General features: G+C 42.3%; 1 protein-coding gene across 4 annotated transcripts in view; it reads right to left on the bottom strand.

Moving 5' to 3' along the window:
- The window catches only part of IRAG1 (inositol 1,4,5-triphosphate receptor associated 1), a 131001-nt gene extending 109773 nt beyond the window's left edge, over positions 1–21228 (bottom strand). For 3 of the 4 annotated variants that reach the window (XR_014790715.1, XM_084853996.1, XM_084854005.1), the window contains exons 1-6: positions 21179–21228; positions 20336–20473; positions 19730–19875; positions 11640–12300; positions 9727–9868; positions 7686–7747 (exon numbers count right to left, since the gene is read on the bottom strand). Coding sequence is in view for 3 of the 4 variants with exons in the window: in XM_084853996.1 (XP_084710122.1) it covers positions 7686–7747; positions 9727–9868; positions 11640–11669 (234 nt within the window). In the remaining variant the exon portion in view is untranslated. The remainder of the gene's footprint in view (positions 1–7685; positions 7748–9726; positions 9869–11639; positions 12301–19729; positions 19876–20335; positions 20474–21178) is intronic. The other variant, XM_084854077.1, reaches the window with a different exon arrangement.
- Between the last annotated feature and the right edge of the window lie 339 nt (positions 21229–21567).

Below are 21567 nucleotides of genomic sequence, written 5' to 3'. Positions count from 1 at the left end.
TTCAGGTAAATTGGTACAGAACCAATGAAAGGCAAACCTTTCATGTAATTTCAAGCAAGGACAATTGGGTGTGGCAGAATATTATGCTAGACTTCTGTATTTTTTAATTTTTAAAATTAAAAACCCTCTGTTAAATTAAAAACCCTCCTTACAAAATCCCACTGAAATACTGACTGATAATGACATGTATGAGCAACACCAGTGCCGTGCTACTCAAGCAAGAGCAGCTGGTCACATAAATTGGTGTGGTGCATTCCTCAACACTGGATATAATCTTCAGCTACATGTTCCTTTCACTATGCATAAACTTGTTAACCTGACTTTCAGAAGTGTCCTAAATGGGACTTTTCTTGAGCAGTTCTTCACTTTGCTTAGGTCTTGCCCCAGTCTTTGGGCATCTCTACCCCAGCCTAAAATCCTGCATTTAAAACTGGGCTTTCTGCTTCCGTTTCAAATGCAGGATCACAACGACCCCCTTTCCCCCACATTTCCTTTCCCCTTCCTCTCTCCCACCGCCCCCCGGTATCTGAGTCTTCCATATCTTTCATTGAACTCGCTCCTCTTCTTGCCGCTTTTCCTCTTTTCACCGAGGGAACTCAAGCAGAACACAGCTCATTATCTACGATCTATTTAAAAAGGGAACAAAGGGCATTTAGTGCAGGAGATGACCTGGAGGGTCATGGCATCATGTAAAGAGCCCGCAAACTTCCATGCAAACTCAATCATAGGATAAAAGCTCCGTGTGAAGAAAGCTTTTGTAGATATATCTGAGTTATTTTATTCCAGGCAATTTTAATCACACACACAAAATATATTACAAGATATTATATTTGAAGCTCTTCCCAGACACAAAGGAAACCCCCTTTTCAAAAGTATTGTGAATTGTTACATTTATTCTCTTATGCTGTTCAAAAGAAAGGTTTCCACACATGCCTAGAAAGTACACCCTAACAATAAATTGAACTCTGTAATGTAATCCTATTTTAAAAGCACAAAGCATAAGCAAATCTTGTTCTCAATCTGTCCTGAGAAGTTCTAATTTTACACACAGCTTCTTGGTAGTGACAGATGTTATTCTTACTCAGACTTGGAGGTCTGGGGACCACTCTTCTTCGTTCATTAGCAAGAGAATTTGCTCCCAGGGAAAAGACATGCCAGTATTAACCAAAATGGTTAAATTACAAAGAGTTAGTCCACAGCTGAAGGGCCCAGTAAAATAAGGGAGAAGATAACCACTTAGAAACAACAGAAATGAAGAAGAGAGGATGTTTTCACATTAGTAAGGTATTTTAGTCTGGATTCAACTGGCTGTTAATTTTGCAGTCAGATTCTGGAAGAGCTAACGACATTAAAATGCCAGTATTGCATTTCTATTTTAATACAGGACCCAGACATGGGAATGTAACAAGGCAAGTTAAATAATTTGACTTAAACATTATTGGGTTTCGTGGGCAGCATTCATCCTCTTGAACATGCTGCAGAATAATGTGGTATGTAGAAAGCCAGTAGATGGGGGAGGGTGGCTCTAAAAGACTGTGGTGCTTAAATCAGAATTACATTCCCTCTTCCTCTCTGTCAGGAGCAGCTGGGCCTGAACCAATGTCTTGGGATCTGCATGTGGCTGCCTAGAGCATTGGGCCACTGAACTGCAGGATGCAGCACCTACTTAGGCGGTGAAATACCCTCAGGCCCTTGACTGACTCTGCCTGTCTCTCCATTGGATCCTCCTAGAGCATCTCTACACTAGCCTAAAATCCAGCAGTTAAAATAGGGCTTTCTGCTTCCGTTTTAAATGCAGGATCACAACAGACTCCCTTTACATGTGCTTCCTCCCCCCGTTTCCCCCCTTAACTGAGTCTTCCATATGTTTCATTATCCAGCCGCTAGATGGTACTGTGGTCTAGCTCCTCTTATTGCAGCTTTCCTTTTTCACAAAGGAACACTCAAGTGTGGTATTTTGATAGCTCATTATCCCCAATCTTTAAAAAAATGGAATAAAGGTCATTTGGTGTGGGAGACATCTTGGAGGTTGATGTCATCTAAAGGGCCTGCAAACTTCCGTGAGTAACCAATCTCATTAGCAGGATAAAAGTTCAGTGTGAAGAAGCTCCTAGACAGGAAGGAATATATAAGGGCTTTCTGTTCTAGCCCTGCCCAAGCAAAAACAACATAGTCTTCCTGAGTTTTGATGTGTTCCTGCATCCTTTGGTTGTTCTTTGGTCCTGAGTTCCAATTTGCTGTTCAGTTTTGCCTCCTGGCCTATCCTTTGATCCTGATCCTTACTCAGTCTCCAGTCCTGACTTCTATTTGATCCTTCAACTCGGTGGAGAGTGCAAAAGGTGGTTTGAAACTCAACATTAACAAAACGAAGATCATGGCATCTGGCCCCATCACTTCCTGGCATACAGAAGGGGAAGAAATGGAAGCAGTGACAGATTTTACTTTCTTGGGCTCCAAGATCACCGCAGATGGTGACTGTAGCCATGAAATTAAAAGACGCTTGCTCCTTGGGAGGAAAGCTATGGCCAACCTAGACAGCATAGTAAGAAGCAGAGACATCACTTTGCCGACAAAGGTCCGTCTAATCAAAGCTATGGTTTTCCCAGTAGTAACGTATGGCTGTGAGAGCTGGACTATATGGAAGGCTGAGCGCTGAAGAATTGATGCTTTCGAACTGTGGTGCTGGAGAAGACTTACGAGTCCCCTGGACTGCAAGGAGGTCAAATCAGTCAATCCTAAAGGAAATCAGCCCTGAGTGCTCATTGGAAGGACGGATACTAAAGCTGAAGCTCAAATATTTTGGCCACCTAATGCGAAGAGAAAACTCCCTGGAAAAGACCCTGATGCTGGGAAATATTGAAGGCAAAAGGAGAAGATGATGATGAGATGGCTAGACAGCATCACCAATACAATGAATATGAACTTGAGCACACTTCGGGAGAGAGTGGAGGACAGGAAGGCCTGGCGTGCTATGGTCCATGAGGTCACGAAGAGTCGGACATGACTTAATGACTGAACAACAACAACATAACAGCTGGCCCCTGGCTCCCAGCTCAGCAAAGCCCTGACATACTGGGGCTGTTTGGATGTAACAGCAACATGCTGCATCCAAGCCACTTCCAGTTTCTAGCAACAACCAACAAATGCCACATTCATAGGTTGTTACTGTGACGTCCGAACCCAGGCACTCGAGGCTGTTCATGGGTTAAACAACCCAAAGTTAACCCATGGTTTGTTCTTGGGTTAACTTGGGGTTATTTAACCCATGAACAACCCCGAGTGCCTGGGTTTGGTAACAACCTACAAATGTGTAGGTTCTTCCTGGAAGCTAGAAGTGGCTTGTTCACAATGTGTATCCCACAATTCATGGGTTAATTAACTGACAAATTGTTGCCGAATGCCATGGTTACGTCTGAACAAGGTCTCTCTTGCGTAGGGTTTTTCTACATGAAGCTTGCACCTTTACTGAGGCTTCTACCTCCAGTTTCTTTGCGGGATTAAGATCAGCTCCTTTACATGGTTTTTTCCCCAGGGTTTTTCTTTCTCTGTCTTTCTATATGTTCCACTATACAACCACTAGGTGGCACTGTGGTATATTGGAATTGTGAAATTACATGAGATTGCTATGGTGTTATAGAGGCCAATCAGAAAAAATACCATACTTTCACCATTAAGAAAACAACAACATGATAATTGTCACAAAGCACAGCAGACACCCTGGAGGATGATAACGTTGTGGAAAGGACCCACAAACTACTGTGAGTGAGCCATCACGAGCACACAATAAAAGCCTCATCTAGAAAGGCTCTTACAAAATAGAGCGGTGAATCTTGCATATAAGCCTATGGACACATAGACTTATATGCAAGATTCATAACTCTATTTGCGTATAAGTCTATGGGCACATCCCCCCCACCCGATTGCCATTAAAAAAAAAAAAAGACATTTTTTTTAAAGACAATCGGCAGGGACAGGGAGGAGGCGAACAGCACTGGCTAGAAGAAGCAGCCGAGTGCCATTCTGCCTCCAGTCCTCCTGGAGCAGAGGTAAGTGGTCCTGATCCGCTGCGGATTTCTTTGGAATCCGGCCTCATTTGAATCCGCAGCCGATTTCTCTTCCATCCCTAGAGAGCAGCCCATTGTACAGAAAAGGGAAACAGAAGTAAATTAACTTTGATATCATGCCTGAAAAGCCGTAGAGCTGTGCATTGGGGGAGATCCACATAGCAACACTAAAGCAGGCCTTTGGACCCACATTTTTCTGCTTCAGCAGTAACCCCCCATCCCATTGCACAGAAAAAGCAAAATGAGAGGGAAACATTGATTAATTCACATCTACACACTTACTCTCTTTCTGCTGTGTGTGCTGCTCACAAGTAAAGGAAGGAGCCGAAGCCTCTGTGTGTGTGTGTGTATGTGTGTGTGTGTGTGAGAGAGTGCTTAAGGATAGAGGAGGCCAAGCATTTCTGTTAGCTTGGCCACTGTAGTAGGAAGTTCCACAGGTGCTGTATCAACAACTGAAACTTCTCTGCTGGTGTCACTGGAACTAGGGAGGGGTGCAAGCTGCTGCACCTCAATGAAGTGTGATGGAATGGGGTTATTGGCAGATGTCACGGCTGGGCTGCCTCCAAGGAGCAGATCTAGCTATGTGTAACAACATTGATACTTGCAAGCTCTGCAACTTAAATTTTAGTGATTTGTATTCCTGGAATTTTATACTGAATACTTTGGATTAACTGTTTCTGTTTTACACACACACTTGTTATTTATATTGTGATGATCAGTGGCTACAAACAGTAAAATTGAAATAAATGAATGAAACTTGCAAGCAAAGCCACATACTGCATCAGATCATTTCCAAGGAAGATTAACATTTGTAGTTCTTTGTGGATGACTACTTTAAAGTTCCTTCCCAGCTTTTATAGACTAGTCCAGTCTAATCTTGGAAAGAGGCAGTCCTAAGGGTGCACTCTCAAAGGCCAGGTTCCTACTGGTACTTGCATGGCTGGAGCAATCAAGACTGGTTATATTTGAACCTGTCTCTCTACATCCTCCTTGTACTTCTCCATTGAGAATAATTTCTTCCTGATGACTGGCTGGAACAGCCTCAGGATCAGACAGACAAACTCCCACCAAGGTAAGTTGAGGTTATGAGCTTGACTCCTGGGGAGCTGAAACTGTAGTGGGATTGACAGGTGCAGAGGGAAGGGCTGGAGACTGAGGAACAGTCTCCTTTTGTTGCTTGTGGCAGTTTTATGATGTCCCTTCTCCGCACAATGAATTTTGCCCATTTGTGCTCCTGGCCTGTTTGCAGTAACTGTGGTGCTAGGCTCTGTCTAGCAGAAAAAGCAGGGCAGGAGAGGTGCGGAGAGAACGATCCTCCCGTGCTTCTCCTGCCTTGCTTTGGATAGGCGATAGCCTCCAAGTTCGGAGGCGGACGCCTATCTAGATAGGATTGTGCCCTTATTTACTCAAATTTATATACTGTTTTCCACAGAGGTATCAAAGCTGTGAACATAAAACACAATGGCAGCAAAACAACAATAAATAAAGAAAATTGAAACGAAACGACAGAAATGAATCAGCAATGCAACCACAGACTCTACTCTGTGCTTCAAACCATAGCTTGCAGGGAAAGCCTGTATGAAGAGAGGAGTTTTAAGAAGATGTTTTAACATCAGAACTGTGAGGACCTGTCTAATGTCAATTGGCAAAGCGTTCCAGAGGGCGATTGCTGCAACACTAAATGCTCTACTGCAAATGCTCCTGAGGTGAACCTTGCTCAGTCTTCTTCCCTTTCACATTCATCACTGGAAGCCTAAGCAGGGTTCTGCTCCTTTTCTGATTTTGGAAGCTGGACCACAATTGGTCCATCCCCCACTTGCATCTTTGCTATTTTCCAGCCCTGACTAAACACAACAGAAAAAAAAAATCAAAACACACTTCCTATGTGTGTATTCTAATTTCAAAACCACTTCTTGCTATTTGCTTTAAACAATTTTCTCATTTGGAATTTCTCAAAAAATCTTAAAAACCATATCCTACCATCTGCTAGCCAATTCGTACTGGGAGGGGGGGATGACTTCCCCTACTGGCGGACCCCTTCTTTACAAGGGTTCCCCCTCCAAAAGAATTATGATAGCCTGCCACTTGTCAGGTTGAACTTCCTGGCACACCCTAATCTGTCTAGCTGCTTGGGAAGTTCTAAGCCCTTCAGCCCAGCTCTAGGAAAAGAAGAAAAAGAAAGGTGCTTTGTGTTTACTTGCCCAGAGCCCAGCAACACAGAACAAAACCCTCGTGAAAATCCTAAGAACACAAAGGCTAGCTGCAACTGTGCAGTCCTGCACATGTTTTAGTGAGACATTCTCTTTTTAACACAATACAGCCAAATATCCAGATATAAAAAGGAAATTTATTTGGGAAAAGGGAAAACTGGAAGAATAAGGGAAGGCAACAATCACACACAAAGAATTCCAAATAAAACAATCAATAAAGTAATTCTAACTTAGTACATTTTAAACTGCTTGACTAGGAACTTGGATTTCAGAGCATTTACAGAGTTCATTACGGAGAGGATGGTCTGTGTGTGTGTGTGAGCAACAGAGAGAGAGAGAGAGTGAATGAATGAATGAATGAATGAATGAATCTTGGCCTCTTGATTAGAGGTTGTTAGGAAGATGCAGACTGACAGTAACATATTTATGGGAATTTGAGACTCGTGAAAGCCAGTCTCTTTGTGGAGACTGTTTTGTCCAATAGAGCAATTCCCTCCATTTCAAATGTCAGTGCTCTAGCCAACAAATCAGAAACTTACTTAATGGTTGGACCCACCTTTTTACTGGCCCTTGAATTATAAAAGAGCTAGCCAGTTCCAATTGGATAAAGCATTGGAGCTGTTTGCATGACATGAACAGCCTACCATGGGTTATTTAAGCCATGGTGAGGCTGCAGCACATGCAGGGCACATGCAGACACCATTTTGAATATGCAACCCTCACTCGGGGGTTGTTGTGTCATGTGAACCTGGTGAGCGTGAGTTATGCAAGGGTTAAACAAGCCTTGCATAAGCCATGGTCTGTTGTTTAACCCCCGCATAACGCACACTTGCCAGGTTCGCATGAAATAACAACTTTGAGTGGGGGTTGGATAGGTAACCTGGTGCCCACCGGTGCTGTAGCTTATTGTGGGTTAAATAACTTAAATAATGACTTGGCCAGTGTGTTTGTGAGAGAGAGCTTAGCCTGCAAATGCTTATTGGAGAACAAAAGGTAAGATCTGGCCTAGTCAGGTTTCCTGGCACGGTGCCAGTTTACCAAAGGCTCTGGGGCACTGAGGAGCTATATCAGAATATAGGTTTTTGTCACTACCATGCTATGGAAGTCTTGAATATAGTTTTCTTGCTGTCATTAAATTGTTGTTTGTGGCTCAGGGTAGGACAGAACCTTTTTAAATATCTAGGAAAGAATACCTGTTAACTGTCAGCAAGAAGACATTCTCTAAGATATATTAAACGTCACTATACTAATTAGTGGCTGCAATATGAAGCTATAAGTAACTCTGATTTCCCTGGAGATTACAATTGTTCCTTCCTGGAAAATGTGGAGACTTCCTATTTGCTTATATGAATATGTTAGGTTAATTTCAGACATAAAATCCCAAAAGGTTCTTACAATCTCAGTTCCTTACCTTACTGGATTTTCCATTTTTCATATCGCACGCGAGTTCTTCTTGTACAGAGTATTTGGCAGCTGCTCATACCAAGAGAACAGATCGATGAGAGAGAGATTAAAACAATACATTTGAACTGCATGATAAATGCTAAAAACAAGGAAACTTTGTAGAAACAGTGCCATTGCTGTGTTATCCTTGCCTGTGAAGTGTGCAAATGTATAGATTTGGCACTTACCTTTCTCCTGCTCAGGCAACAATACCCTGGCAACCATAACCCATCCAATCTGATGATACCTAGCAACAGTTTCACTTATCTTCCTACTCAACAACTCATATTTACATAACCAAGAATGATGTTCATGGAGCTGCTGCATGCATATATTCTAAGAAAATAGGCAATTTTGAATACTCTAGTCTAGTATATTGGGTATAGTCTAAAATGGCTGACAGTTGCCCACTGGCAATTTGCTGAGCTGATGCGATATGTCAGTAACAAAATACTGGTCACAAGTGAAAGTACTGGAAGGCAAGGATAACTTGGCTGGGAGGGGGAAAAGATACATGGAAGTGGGAAGCAGTCTTAACCAAGTGCAGGGAAAAAATAGGGCAAAGAAGGAAGAATGCTCAGGCATCTGAGTGTCAGGCAACAGGGCCCCTAGTTCCTCCAGTTAAGAAACTGAGGGAGGGAGTGGGCAGAGTAGCTGAAGGAAAGGGAAACAGTAGACCAAGGCAGGGAGAAACTGAAGGAGAAGCAGAGAGGTAGGAAGGGTTCTAGGTTTGTGCATCTGTTGGTAGGAAGGGAAATTGGATAGGCAGCCCTGCTAGTGAGCTGAAGAGCATGGAGACCAGTAAGGCTCAATGTCACATGAAGTATCCAGTCAATCAAATCTTGGCAAGTCTCCAGGTGCTTTAGAAGTTGTTCCCTGCATACGAGCACTTCAAGGGAAAATGTCAAAAGTCATTTCTGTTCTGTCTATGCAGAGTGTAACGTACACTACAGCATGTAAACTAATGTTACAACACTTGAAATGACATAATTTCCCAGAAAGAACCCTACCTACTATCATTTTAGGGAATCACTGACCACGGCTGCCAGAGTTTCCTAGTCCTCTCATAGTGCTGCAATGCACTAGATGACACAACTGGTTCAAGACTGGGTAAGAAATTAGTGTCAGTTTGGTTTTGACCAGAATTTATCTACCTTGTATCTCCTGGAGCTAAATGTGGACTCAATGCAATTTGCTGTCGGAGGTCCATACATTTCTGAGCCTGAAATGCAATTCAGCCATTCCAAAATCTGCATACATTAGGGAAATGCATGTGGAAAAGCATACATTGAAAAATGCATACAAACACCCTTTAGTCAATGGGAGAAAAATTTGTACAATTAAAAAATGCACACAAAAATACATACATTAAAAATGCGTACCAAATACGCACAACTCTCCATACAAAAGGGGGAAAAAAGCTCACAACTGGATACAAAGCTGGTTTGGAACAAGCTTTGGATGTCAGAGAACTTCAAAGAAGCTGGCAGGGCAGGAGGAGCAGCGGAGGCAATCTTCACCTCCCTATTTTCTGTCTATGGTGATTTTTGCTAGACAGGCTCTTCAGACCATTTAGCAAGGGTGCTCTGGAGGGGGAGGGAAGGAGGCTGGAGGAATCTCAGGATATCTCATATCCTGACCTCCCCAGTCTCCTCTTCTCCCCGCCCACCAGAACTCCCCTTTTCCTCCTCCTCTGAGGTTGCTTTTCCAACCTCAGAGAGCAGCTGGTGTGGTTCTTTCCATGCCAGCTCCAAGGGGGCAGGGGAGGGGGGGTGTCAGAGCTCTGTCTCTGACCTCGGAAGGGTTTTCTGAGCAATCCTATGGTCACTGGGATGTTCTCCCAGGGACCATAGGATTGCTGTTTCCAAAAAGACACATAATACAGGAAAAGAAAAAACACCCCATGCCTACCATACATACTTGCTAGTCAAACCTAATATCGGGGGGGGGGGGGTGAGATGGGGAATGACACCGTGTTCTAGCATTTCCTGGGGAATATTTTCTCCTACCATTCATTTTGTCATCGTTTTGATGTGTTGAGCATTGCTGAGCCATTGAAAAACAATGGGTTTGCTTATTTTCCATGCCAACAAGTGTTATGCTTCCAATTTCCTCACAGCTGAAGTCCTCGCAGTTGGTTGGTTCTGTAGACTGAACAAACACATATTTTAGTTATGAATATTAAAAACTCCATTTTCCCTGCAGAGATGCAGGAATTTGTGTGTCCTATCGAAAGGAGCAGCCCAAGTAAAACAGAATGAAATGCTGTATTTCATAAACTTCTCTACTTTTAGTCTGAACAGAGTCCTGTTGGTCCCACCTATCAAGTTAACTCTGTGTACTTTACATTAATCTCAAACTGGGGTGTTTGTTTGTTTTTTGCAGGTTGGGCAAGGCTACCATTTCCAGCTGGGGCAGGCACAACTATCAGGCTGCTTTTCCAATCCATAACATTAAACGAAGGGTTAAAAACTATTTGTCCTTACCACATGATAACTCTTGAATACTATGAAGATGATGCAAGTTGAGTATATTGGTAGAACAGTAAACATAGATAAGATATTTTTTATTGCATAGTTATGGGTTTCTTGAGTTTCCAAAAAAAAATGCCCCCACACACTAAGCATATTAAAGCAACATTTTTATTTTTTAAATGGTTGCATATAGAGTTTTAACCTGCTTGTTTGACAGAGAAATGTGGCATTTTACTAGGCCCGAATAAACTAATTGTAGCAAACAGCCCATCAAGTTATTACTTGGGGATTGATTTAAATACACCCCCCCCCCCGGCAACATCAGCTCATTGATGCCTATAGTTGCCTTTTAGACCCTCCTATGATCAGCTATTTTCATGAAAATGTTTAATATATACTCTACCCTATGGACTTCTATGGCAACAGATTTTAATTTAAAGTGGGCTAAACAAGTATTAATGTTGCTTGTTAATTCAAGCTAGGTAAATAAAATACACGGAAGCATGGAAATCTTCATAGAGTATCTCTACACCTGCCTAAAATCCTGCATTTAAGACGGGGCTTTCTGCTTCCGTTTCAAATACAGGTCGACAACTCCCTTTTTCATATGCTTCCTTTCCCTCTTCCTCCTCCTTCTCCCCCCTCCCCCCCCCAGATCTGAGTCTTCCATATCTTTCATTGATCTCGCTCTTCTTCTTGCTGCTTTTCCTCTTTCCATGGACGGAACTCAAGTGGAACACAACAGGGTAATTTGATAGCTCATTATCTGCGATGTATTTAAAAACAGAATTTTTTAAATTTTTGCTGGAGGAAAATTCTGAGAGTGCCTTGGACTGCAAGAAGATCAAACCAGTCCATACTCCAGGAAATAAAGCCAGACTGCTCACTTGAAGGAAGGATATGAAAGGCAAAACTGAAGTACTTTGGCCACATCATGAGAAGACAGGATACCCTGGAGAAGACGCTGATGCTAGGGAAAGTGGAAGGCAAAAGGAAGAGGGGCCGACCAAGGGCAAGGTGGATGGATGATATTCTGGAGGTGATGGACTCGACCTTGGGGGAGCTGGGGGTGGCAACGGCTGACAGGAAGCTCTGGCGTGGGCTGGTCCATGAAGTCATGAAGAGTCAGAAGCGACTGACCGAATAAACAACAACAATTTAAAAACAGAACACAGGGTACTGAGTGCAGGAGATGCCCTGGAGGATCACGGAGTCATCTAAAGAGCTCGCAAACTTGTGAGAGAGCCAACTCAATAGCAGGATAAAAGCTCTGTGTGAAGAAAGCCTTAATCTTATAATGACAGGCTAGGAACTTTACACCCTTTACATGCCTATTCAGAAGTAAGCCCCATTATGTTCAATGGGGCTTATTCTCAGGATTATCATATTACAACCTTACTGGATATTGAGCTTCATATTATAGTAAGCATTTGCATTTGATACATTACCTGCATGAAGCTTGGCATTCTTTTCTCCATTTTAAAATGGTCTTTTGCATATTCCTGAAACACAAAGCTGTCTTCACCTTCAGAAATCTACAGCTGAAGTGCTTCAATAACCTGTCGTACATATAGGTTTGTCACACTGCTTTCCGATACACTCTCATAGAAATCTTTCAGGATTCTAAGAATCGATTCTTTCATTTTTGCAGGAGCAACCAGGTTTCCCTTCTTTTGGTCAGGCTGAATATTATGTTCTAAAACTTGCTTATGTAACTCTTGTTTTTCATCTAGCACAGCATTTTTGTCTCTTGCCAGAGTTCTAGAAATTTCCAATATGGCTTCCAATCTTCCTTCTGGATGCCACCATTTTTTCCTTTCTAATAACTTTTTCCAGGTCTGACATAGTACCGATATTTGATCTTTTTCTTCAGTCTGTGTTAACATCTGGTGGTTGAATGAGACTGCATCTACATTTTGCAAAACCGTTTTGCTCAAATCAGCTCCAGTGTGGTCTTTGGAAGCATTCATGTTTGCCCTTCCAAAGTAGCAATTATCACAATTCACTGCATAGTGAGAGGAAGCTTGAAGCTCTGCTTCAAGTGTACTTTGTTCCGAGTGTTCACTTGTTTCACCTGATTCTTCTGCTTCATGAAGTTCAACATTAAGGCTGTAAAAGAAATGGGAGGAAAATTAAGACTAGCAGCAAAAGTTTTTTTTCCTTATGAGTATGTAATTAAACTTTCCAAATGCCTACCTTTTGTTCATATACCATTGCCTTGTTTTATTATTTGCCATCAAGTTTCCCAGGGGGTGTCTCCATGAGCGATTTACTCTGAGCTGGCTGCGTGTTGAGGTCATTAGGGATACATGACGTCGTGGCCATCCAGCAGCCACCCCAGAGCTTATCATGGAAAAACCAGATTTCCTGAGACTGCTTAAAGTCCAGTTCTTTTCCTTAAGTCGGGTTCTCTGAGGAATAGTTGTTGTGTGTTCTAACCCCTGCATTTACCTAGGGTATGCTAGCCCTGCCCAGGGGTGTGCCTTTCACTGTGATCCCAGTCAAGGGGTGTTTCCTGTCCCTGTGTTTCCCAGCACAAACCAAGTAGTGTCTACTCAGAAGTAACTCCCATTGTGGTCAATGAGGCTTGTTCCCTGAATGCAAACATCAGAATCTACAGAGATCCTCCCCCTGCCCGCAATGGAAATAGCACATTTTAAAGCACTAATTCCCTAAAGGCTGTAAAGTGCTTTCTCGAAGCTGCGACTCTCCGTTGTTTGGTTTATCGCCATTTGGAAGTAACTACTTCCACCTTCGATCATCCGATCCTGCGCAGCATCGGGTTAGAAAGGGGGCTGGTTTCCCATCCCTTTGTTTCCCCTCCTTGCCTTTCCCAGCACAAACATAAGTGTGTCTACTAAGAAGTAACTTCCCTTGTGGTTAATGAGGTGTGTTTCCGAAATGTGCATTCCCAAAGTTACTGATTCTCATGAATTGAAATAATGCATTTAGGAGCCTTAATGTCAAAGCTTCGAAGCTTCAATTGATGGCAGGGAGAACGCTGTGTTCTTTGCTGCTTTAAGGAAGTAAGTAGTGGCGGGGGGGGGGGGGAGAAGACTGTTTGAGCTTCAGCAGGTTCAAGGCAGACAGAACACTCTGTTCTTGTAATGATAGTTGCTTTAAGGGAGTAAGTAATGCAGTGGGGAGAGAGAGAGAGAGAGAGAGAGAGAAGGAGATTGTTCGTGCTTTGGCAGGTTCAAAGCAGAAAGGACACTCTGTTCTTGTAATGATTGTTGCTTTAAAGGAGTAAGTAATGTGTGTGTGGGGGGGAGAGAAGGAGAGTGATTTTATCAAAGGAGAAACGGGGGAGAGCCTGGATGGGGGGAGCCTCTCTTATTGGTTGAGCAGCCCTTGCCAGTCAGATGATGTTTACGCCAACACACACACACACACCCCGCCGGAAGTATGTTCTGTGAAGTGACTTATACTGGTGTGGTGCACTCCCTTGTGGAGCCCTATGTGGACCAAAGCCGATCCCTTCAAAAAAACCCAGGTAATCGTCCATTTGCTTCTTCTTCTGTTGTTGTAAAGACTCCCCCCGCGCCCACCGTTGCCATCATGTTAAAGAATCTTGCAGCAAAGACAGTTGCCCTGCTCTAGTACTTCGTTTGGTTGTGGGAGTTCCAGTGGATACATGGATCTCATTTGTACAGAAGTGATTCCTCATTCACTGGAGTCTTATGGACAGCTCCATGCACATATTCCAGTACATGGAACTGCCCAACATTACAGTGAACAAGGCCCAGTTTCAAGAGATCCTTTCATGGGATTAGGAGCGGTGTATACTGTGCAAAACTCTGGATTAGGAGCTGTGTATACTGTGCAAAACTCCCTCAGGTTTAGCCCAAATACATGTATTTTACCCTCAAGAAAACAGAATCTGGATCACTTTAAAATGTGGCCTTTTCACACTGTGGACTGTGCACTCTCACCCACATTCAGCTTTCTTTCAGTAACTCACCTCCTGGTTATATTTAGAACAAGGATTTTCTTTCCAATTTTAATTTTGCTCAATGCTAGACAAAGATGCAAATCTCTAAACACTAACCATAACCCAGATAATGACACAATCCTACTCAAGAAAGTGAAATGTATATATAGATTAGATGTTCCCGGACAGCAGGATTTATCTCTGTGCTATTGTTAGTGTCCTTTCCCCTTCCTATTTTTGTTAGTTACTGAAAGGTTACATTCCTTTTTAAAATAAATATATAATTCCAATGTTATTTGAAAGATGTGCTGTGCAATCATTAAAACAATAATTAAAGAAGAGCTTGAGTAGTTATAAATAGCTGCCCTTTATCACAAGCTCAGAGAAACTCAAGTGAATTAAATGTCATTTTGGCTAAATAAGAAGCATAGTTACCCTTTTTTAAAAACTCTGGCTTCCACTCAGATTTAGTTAAATGTACTTTGCCCATTTTTTCGTCAATGTTCTGCGAATGCATTGTTTTATGTAAATTTGTATTCCAACCGTTCAATATGGTTAACTAATGGATGAGTCAATAAGAAGTTTAAAATAAAGTCAATGAAATACTACCCCAACTGGAGAGTTATTGTACCTCCTCTGGAAGGCATTCAAGCATGGACAAACTGTGGTTTGGGGGCAGCTATCAAGAACACCTCTGTAGAGGGCTGAGCCAAATGAAGGCTGGTACATTTCATTAACATTGCCAGTGTGGTGTAAAGTAGAGAGCCAGCGTGGTGTAGTGGCTAGAGTGTTGGACTGGGAGTCGGGAGATCAGGGTTCTAGTCCCCACTCGGCCATGGAAGCTCACTGGGTGACTTTGGGCCAATCACAGACTTTCTGCCCAACCCACCTCACAGGGTTGTTGTTGTGAGGATAAAATGGAGGAGGAGGATTATGTACACTGCCTGGGGTTCCTTAAGGAGGAAAAAAGGCGGGGATATAAATGAAATAAATAAATAAATAAAATAGTAATTTTCTTTCCTTGCAAAAGCAGCCCTGTTTTGGTTGGGGGACAGGGGGGCGGCATCAGAAGGTTTTTCTGTAGCAGAAGCACATACAGATACTGCTTCCCCTCCCAGGTACCTTCCATGTAGGTTGTGGCACTCCAGAGCTAGAAGGCTGCTCTGCAGCCCCAGGTATTGTGTTCAAAAATGCCTCCCCCCCCCGCCCATAAACTGATGTCATCACGTAGCTGCATTTGGCCATGAAAAACATCACTGTTTCTAGGAAGGAGACCAATTTGAGCAACAAAAAAATGGCAATAAAGAGCAGCCAGTTCAACAACAACCCAGTACTAAAGGGACGTCCTTTGGCAGGGGAATTCAGTAGAACATTCTGGGCTCCCTGAAAGGCCTTTTCTCATGCTGAAGATGTTTGCCCCTCAAATATTTGGTACAGCCCCATTTGTACATTGATGGTTGATATTAAGAGGGTGCTTTCTTGATTTTATTAGAGCTACACAGGAAACTCGTTATTGCTCTACATAACAAGCTGCCTAAGCTGTTTAGCTAAAAGTGAACACCATCCATTGTAGTGAATGCAGCAGAAGAACAATATGCTCCAACTACCTCTTGCTGCCAAGAAACAAAAGGAGCATATTCTGTTCCAACTGCAACTTCAAAAACAGAAAAGAAAAAAAAGATAACAACCTTGAAGGATAGCCACACATTGTGGTGTGTGTGTGTGTGTGTGTGTAAGTACACACACACACACACACACACACACAGGGCACATTACAATTTGAGGTTGCAATACCCCACGTAAATGCTTAAGGTAATGCTGTAAAGAACAATATTGTTTAGGAACCTGGAATGTAAGATCAATGAATCAAGGTAAGCTGGAGGTGGTCAAACATGAGATGGCAAGACTGAACATCGACATCTTGGGAATCAGCAAACTAAAATGGACAGGCATGGGCGAATTTAATTCAGGTGACCATTATATCTACTACTGTGGGCAAGAATCCCTTAGAAGAAATGGAGTAGCACTCATAGTCAATAAAAAGGTGGGGAAAGCAGTACTGGGGAACAATCTCAAAAACGATAGAATGATCTCAGTACGAATCCAAGGCAAATCATTCAACATCACAGTAATTCAAGTCTATGCCTCAACCACTGAGGCCGAAGAAGCTGAGGTTGATTGGTTCTATGAAGACCTACAACACCTTCTAGAACTAACACCAAAAAAAGATGTCCTCTTCATCATAGGGGATTGGAATGCCAAAGTAGGAAGTCAAGAAATCACCGGGATAACAGGCAAGCATGGCCTTGGTGTACAAAATGAAGCAGGACAAAGGCTAATAGAGTTTTGCCAAGAGAACACACTGATCATAGCAAACACTCTTTTCCAACAGCACAAGAGGCGACTCTACACATGGACATCACCAGGTCAATATCAAAATCAGATTGATTATGTACTTTGCAGCCAAAGATGGAGAAGCTCCATACAGTCAGTAAAAACAAGACCTGGAGCTGACTGTGGCTCAGATCATGAGCTTCTTATTGCAAAATTTCGGCTTAAATTGAAGAACGTAGGGAAAACCACTAAACCATTCAAGTATGTCTTAAATCATATCCCTTATGAATATACAGTGGAGGTGAGTAATAGATTTAAGGGATTAGACCTGATAGACAGAGTGCCTGAGGGACTATGGATGGAGGTCCGTAACATTGTTCAGGAGGCAGCAACGAAATCCATCCCAAAGTAAAAGAAATGCAAGAAAGCCAAGTGGCTGTCTGAGGAGGCTTTACAAGTAGCTGAGGAAAGAAGGGAAGTGAAAAGCAAGGGAGAAAGGGGAAGATATATCCAAATGAATGCAGAGTTCCAGAGAATAGCAAGGAGAGCCAAGAAGGCCTTCTTAAATGAACAATGCAAAGAAATCAAAGAAAACAACAGAATGGGAAAGACTAGAGATCTCTTCAAGAAAATCGGAGATCTCAAGGGAACGTTTTGTGCAAAGACGGGCATGATAAAGGACAAAGAAGCCAGGGACCTAACAGAAGCAGATGAGATTAAGAAGAGGTGGAAAGAATACACAGAAGAACTATACAGGAAAGATCTGAATGTCCCTGATAGCCATGATAGTGCGCTCACTGAACTTGAGCCGGACATCCTCGAGAGTGAAGTCAAGTGGGCCTTAGGAAGCATTACTAACAACAAAGCTAGCGGAGATGACAGTCTTCCAGCTGAGCTATTTAAAATCCTAAAAGATGATGCTGTTAAAATGCTGCATTCAATATACAAACAAATTTGGAACACTCAACAGTGGCCACAAGACTGGAAAAGGTCAGTTTACATTCTAATTCCAAAGAAGGGCAACGCCAAAGAGTGTTCAAACTACTGCACAATTGCACTCATTTCATATGCCAGCAAGGTTATGCTCAAAATCCTACGAGCTAGGCTTCAGCAGTATGCGAACCGAGAACTACTGGAAGTACAAGCGGGGTTTCAAAGAGGCAGAGGAACTAGAGATCAAATCGCCAACATTCCCTGGATCATGGAGAAAGCAAGAGAATTCCAGAAAAACGTCTATTTCTGCTTCATTGACTACACTAAAGCCTTTGATTGTGTGGATCACAACACACTCTGGCAAATTCTTAAAGAGATGGGAGTACCAGACCACCTTACCTATCTCCTGAGAAACCTGTCAAGAAGCAACAGTAAGTACTGGACATGGAACAACCCATTGGTTCAAAATTGGGAAGGGAGTATGACAAGGCTATATATTGTCGCCCTGCTTATTTAATTTATATGCAGAGTACATCATGAGAAATGCTGGGTTGGATGAATCACAGGTCAGAATTAAGATCGCCGGGAGAATTATCAACAACCTCAGATACGCAGATGATGCCACCCTAATGGCAGAAAGCGAAGAGGATCTAAAGAGCCTCTTGTTGAGGGTGAAAGAGGAGAGTGCAAAAGCTGGTTTGAAACTCAACATTAAAAAACTCAGATCATGGCATCTGGCCCCATCACTTCCTGGCATATAGAAGGGGAAGAAATGGAAGCAGTGACAGATTTTATTTTCTTGGGCTCCAAGATCACTGCAGACGGTGACTGTAGCCATGAAATTAAAAGACGCTTGCTCCTTGGGAGGAAGCTATGGCACACCTAGACAGCATAGTAAGAAGCAGAGACATCACCTTGCCGACAAAGGTTCGTATAATCAAAGCTATGGTTTTCCCAGTAGTAATGTATGGCTGTGAGAGCTGGACTATAAGGAAGGCTGAGCGCCGAAGAATTGATGCTTTCGAACTGTGGTGCTGGAGAAGACTCTTACGAGTCCCCTGGACTGCAAGGAGGTCAAATCAGTCAATCCGAAAGGAAATCAGCCCTGAGTGCTCATTAGAAGGACAGATGCTGAAGCTCAAATATTCTGGCCACCTAATGCGAAGAGAAAACTGTCTGGAAAAGACCCTGATGCTGGGAAAGATTGAAGGCAAAAGAGAAGGGGATGGCAGAGGATGAGATGGCTAGATAGCACCACCGATGCAATGAATGTGAACTTGAGCACACTCTGGGAGAGAGCGGAGGACAGGAAGGCCTGGCGTGCTATGGTCCATGGGGTCACAAAGAGTCAGACACGACTTAATGACTGAACAACAACAACAACAACAACAAATGTTTTACATACATACAAATGTCCCAATTTTGTGGAATTCTTAAGATTTCTCATTTCAGATATATTCCCTGGGAGTTTGCTGTTGTGTGTGTTTTATTAAGGAATATTTATGAGAACATTTGTACCCCAGCTTTAAGCCTAACAGGGCCTCCAAGGCAGCTCACGATCATAAAACAGCAATACAGTTACAACCACTACACCTATAAAGACAGTAAACAAACACATACAGAAACACCACAAACCCATGGAATGAAAAAACCTGCTGCTCCATTTGTAGCTTCCCTCTCCCAAGGCATCCAATTGGATTTTAATCTCTTCCTTTCGAGTACTCCTTCAGATAACTTCAGCCCCTTTTCTTTAGGTTCAGGCTGATTCTCTGACCACAGGACCCACAACCCCTCTGCACGCCCCATTCATGTACATCTCTACCTGACCAATTCTGGCAACCTTGTGGTACCCCCAAATGACATCATCCTCGACATCCATGGTTAAGTCTTCGAATTCTTGCCACTGCATTCCACCCTCTAAAAATGGCCTGCTAAGAGGTACCTGGTTACTATTAGATACTCATCCAGAACAGAGCAAGAGTTCAAGCTTTGACAATGAAAAGCAAAGGGGAGATGGCCATAAGGACTCTGTTCTTCCTACTGTATATTTCATTTCAGATGGAGTCACACAATTGGTTTCTCCACCTCAAAATGACAGTTTCCCATCACCTCCTGGCCGCTATTCTGGCTACATGTTCTGCCCTCAAAATATATTTGCAGATTGAGTCTGAACACATAGATAATGTCATCACTTACAGAAGCTACATAGTTATTTGCAAAAGTTTTGCAGTCCAATTATATTTATTCAGAAGCAAGTCCCACTGATGTCAGCAGGATTTAATTCGAAGCTAAGTATGCTTAAGAATGCAGCCTCTGGGACCATATGAAAAACCAATATACCGAGACGATTTTGCCAAAAGCTCTGGATCTTCCAGAAATGTTTCTAATCTCTTTAAGGCTTTGTTCCAAGTCTCGATGAATGGGCATAAGTTGCCCAATGTCTGTAGTACAATCACCAGCAAGTGACCCATTTTCTGTTTCAGCTCCTAGAAAGATCAGGAGATGGGTGATCAGGATAAAGATGAGGAGTAAAACACAAAACAGGTATCACAAAATCCCACTATTATATCCTACTGACTGTAATGGGATGTATAGATAACTGTGAAACCAAGTGCAGTCTTGGTTTATCAGAACTACAAGTCCCACAAAAAGTAGACTTTATTATACTGTATAGTTAAAGCCTTAAGGAAGGCACATTAACCAGTTTGTTTCTACTCTGCCTGTGTAACTGAATACTGCCCTCTTCTGACCCAGCTCATAGTTATGATTTTTGCACAAATACGAACACAGGAGAGAGACTGGTGTGTGTGTTTGTGTGTGTGTACGCGTTAGAATATTGTAACTGCTTGGCAATCTCCACATATAAAATGCAAGTGTAAGCAAGCGTAAAATGCAGTTGTAAACATTCAGTAATCTCTATTTGGTGTCCAAAGTAGAACTACTTACAGTTTCTTTCATCAGGGCTTGAAATATGCTGTCCTTCTGAGATTTTATTTCTTTTAAGAATTTCTGAAAGTGTTCCCATGGATATGAAAATAAAGCTTCATACACAGAAGTACTTCTCTCTTCATGGGCTTTTGCATTCTAATGCCAGAGAGACAGTTTCCACAAGAAAAAGTTAATGTATATATTCTTCAGGGCACAAAGGGTGTCTGTGTGTGTGTGTGTGTGTGTGTGTACACATGACACGGGGGAAATAAAGATGATTTATTGTTTTTATCAAAAAAAATCATGTGACTTCCCAGGATATGGTCCATGTTATACTCTAGAAATGTCATTTATATATGACCAATATATTTAATTCAGTTGCAGTTAACAGAATTTACAAAGGAAGCACCTGAAACAGAAAGACCTAAATTTGCAACAGTTAAGATCTATCTCTCCTCATCTTGATCTTCAAGCTATTCCAACCAACCAGATCTTTCCTAGTCACTTGAGTCTTATTCACCAAACAAAATGAACTGAAGATATTTTGTAAGAATACTGATACATTTGACAAAAAGCAGGAGAACGTTGACAAAAAACAAACAAAAGGCACTCCTCCCCCAACTCTTCCTTTTGAAACAGGAGAAAAGAGACATTGAGAGTAAGAAGGAAGTTCTTTCAGAAATTACAGTATACAGAGGATACAAAATGGTGCTCCTCCCACTAGGCTTTTCTGGGCTGGGGGAATGTCAGATATTTCTTGGACAGACAAATGTTATTGCTACCAAATCTTTATGTCATCATCAAGTGAAGATTTAAATCTTCAGTAGCCTGCTCCATTAAAAACAGAAATCTTGAACGTACCTCTTCTAGCGAAGTAAGCTTTTTAGTGAGGGACTCAACATTTCCTTTCTATTATAAGAAATGAGAAAGTATAGGAAAATGCATTAATAAAAAAGAAAAATGGATTAAGACTGCAACCCTACATACACTTACCTGGGTGTATGCCCCATTGAACTTGGTGAGACTTGCTTCTGAGTAGATATGTATAGGATTGCACTATAATAGTGCAATCCTATCCTTGTCTCCGTAGTAGTATGTCCCACTGAGTTCAACGGGGCATACGCCCAGGTAAGTGTAAATAGGATTGCCGCCTAAGAGCTTTTCTCTTATTCTGCCATCCTATATACAGGCTGTTAATCAGCTGTTAATCTGCTGTATCTACTTTCGGTTTCATCACAGAATTGAGATCC

The sequence above is a fragment of the Heloderma suspectum genome, chromosome 1, assembly GCF_057233095.1.
Source record: "Heloderma suspectum isolate Gila_16-S chromosome 1, 16-S_ref, whole genome shotgun sequence".
Lineage (NCBI taxonomy): Eukaryota > Metazoa > Chordata > Lepidosauria > Squamata > Helodermatidae > Heloderma > Heloderma suspectum.
This window is presented reverse-complemented; position numbering and strand designations above follow the sequence as displayed.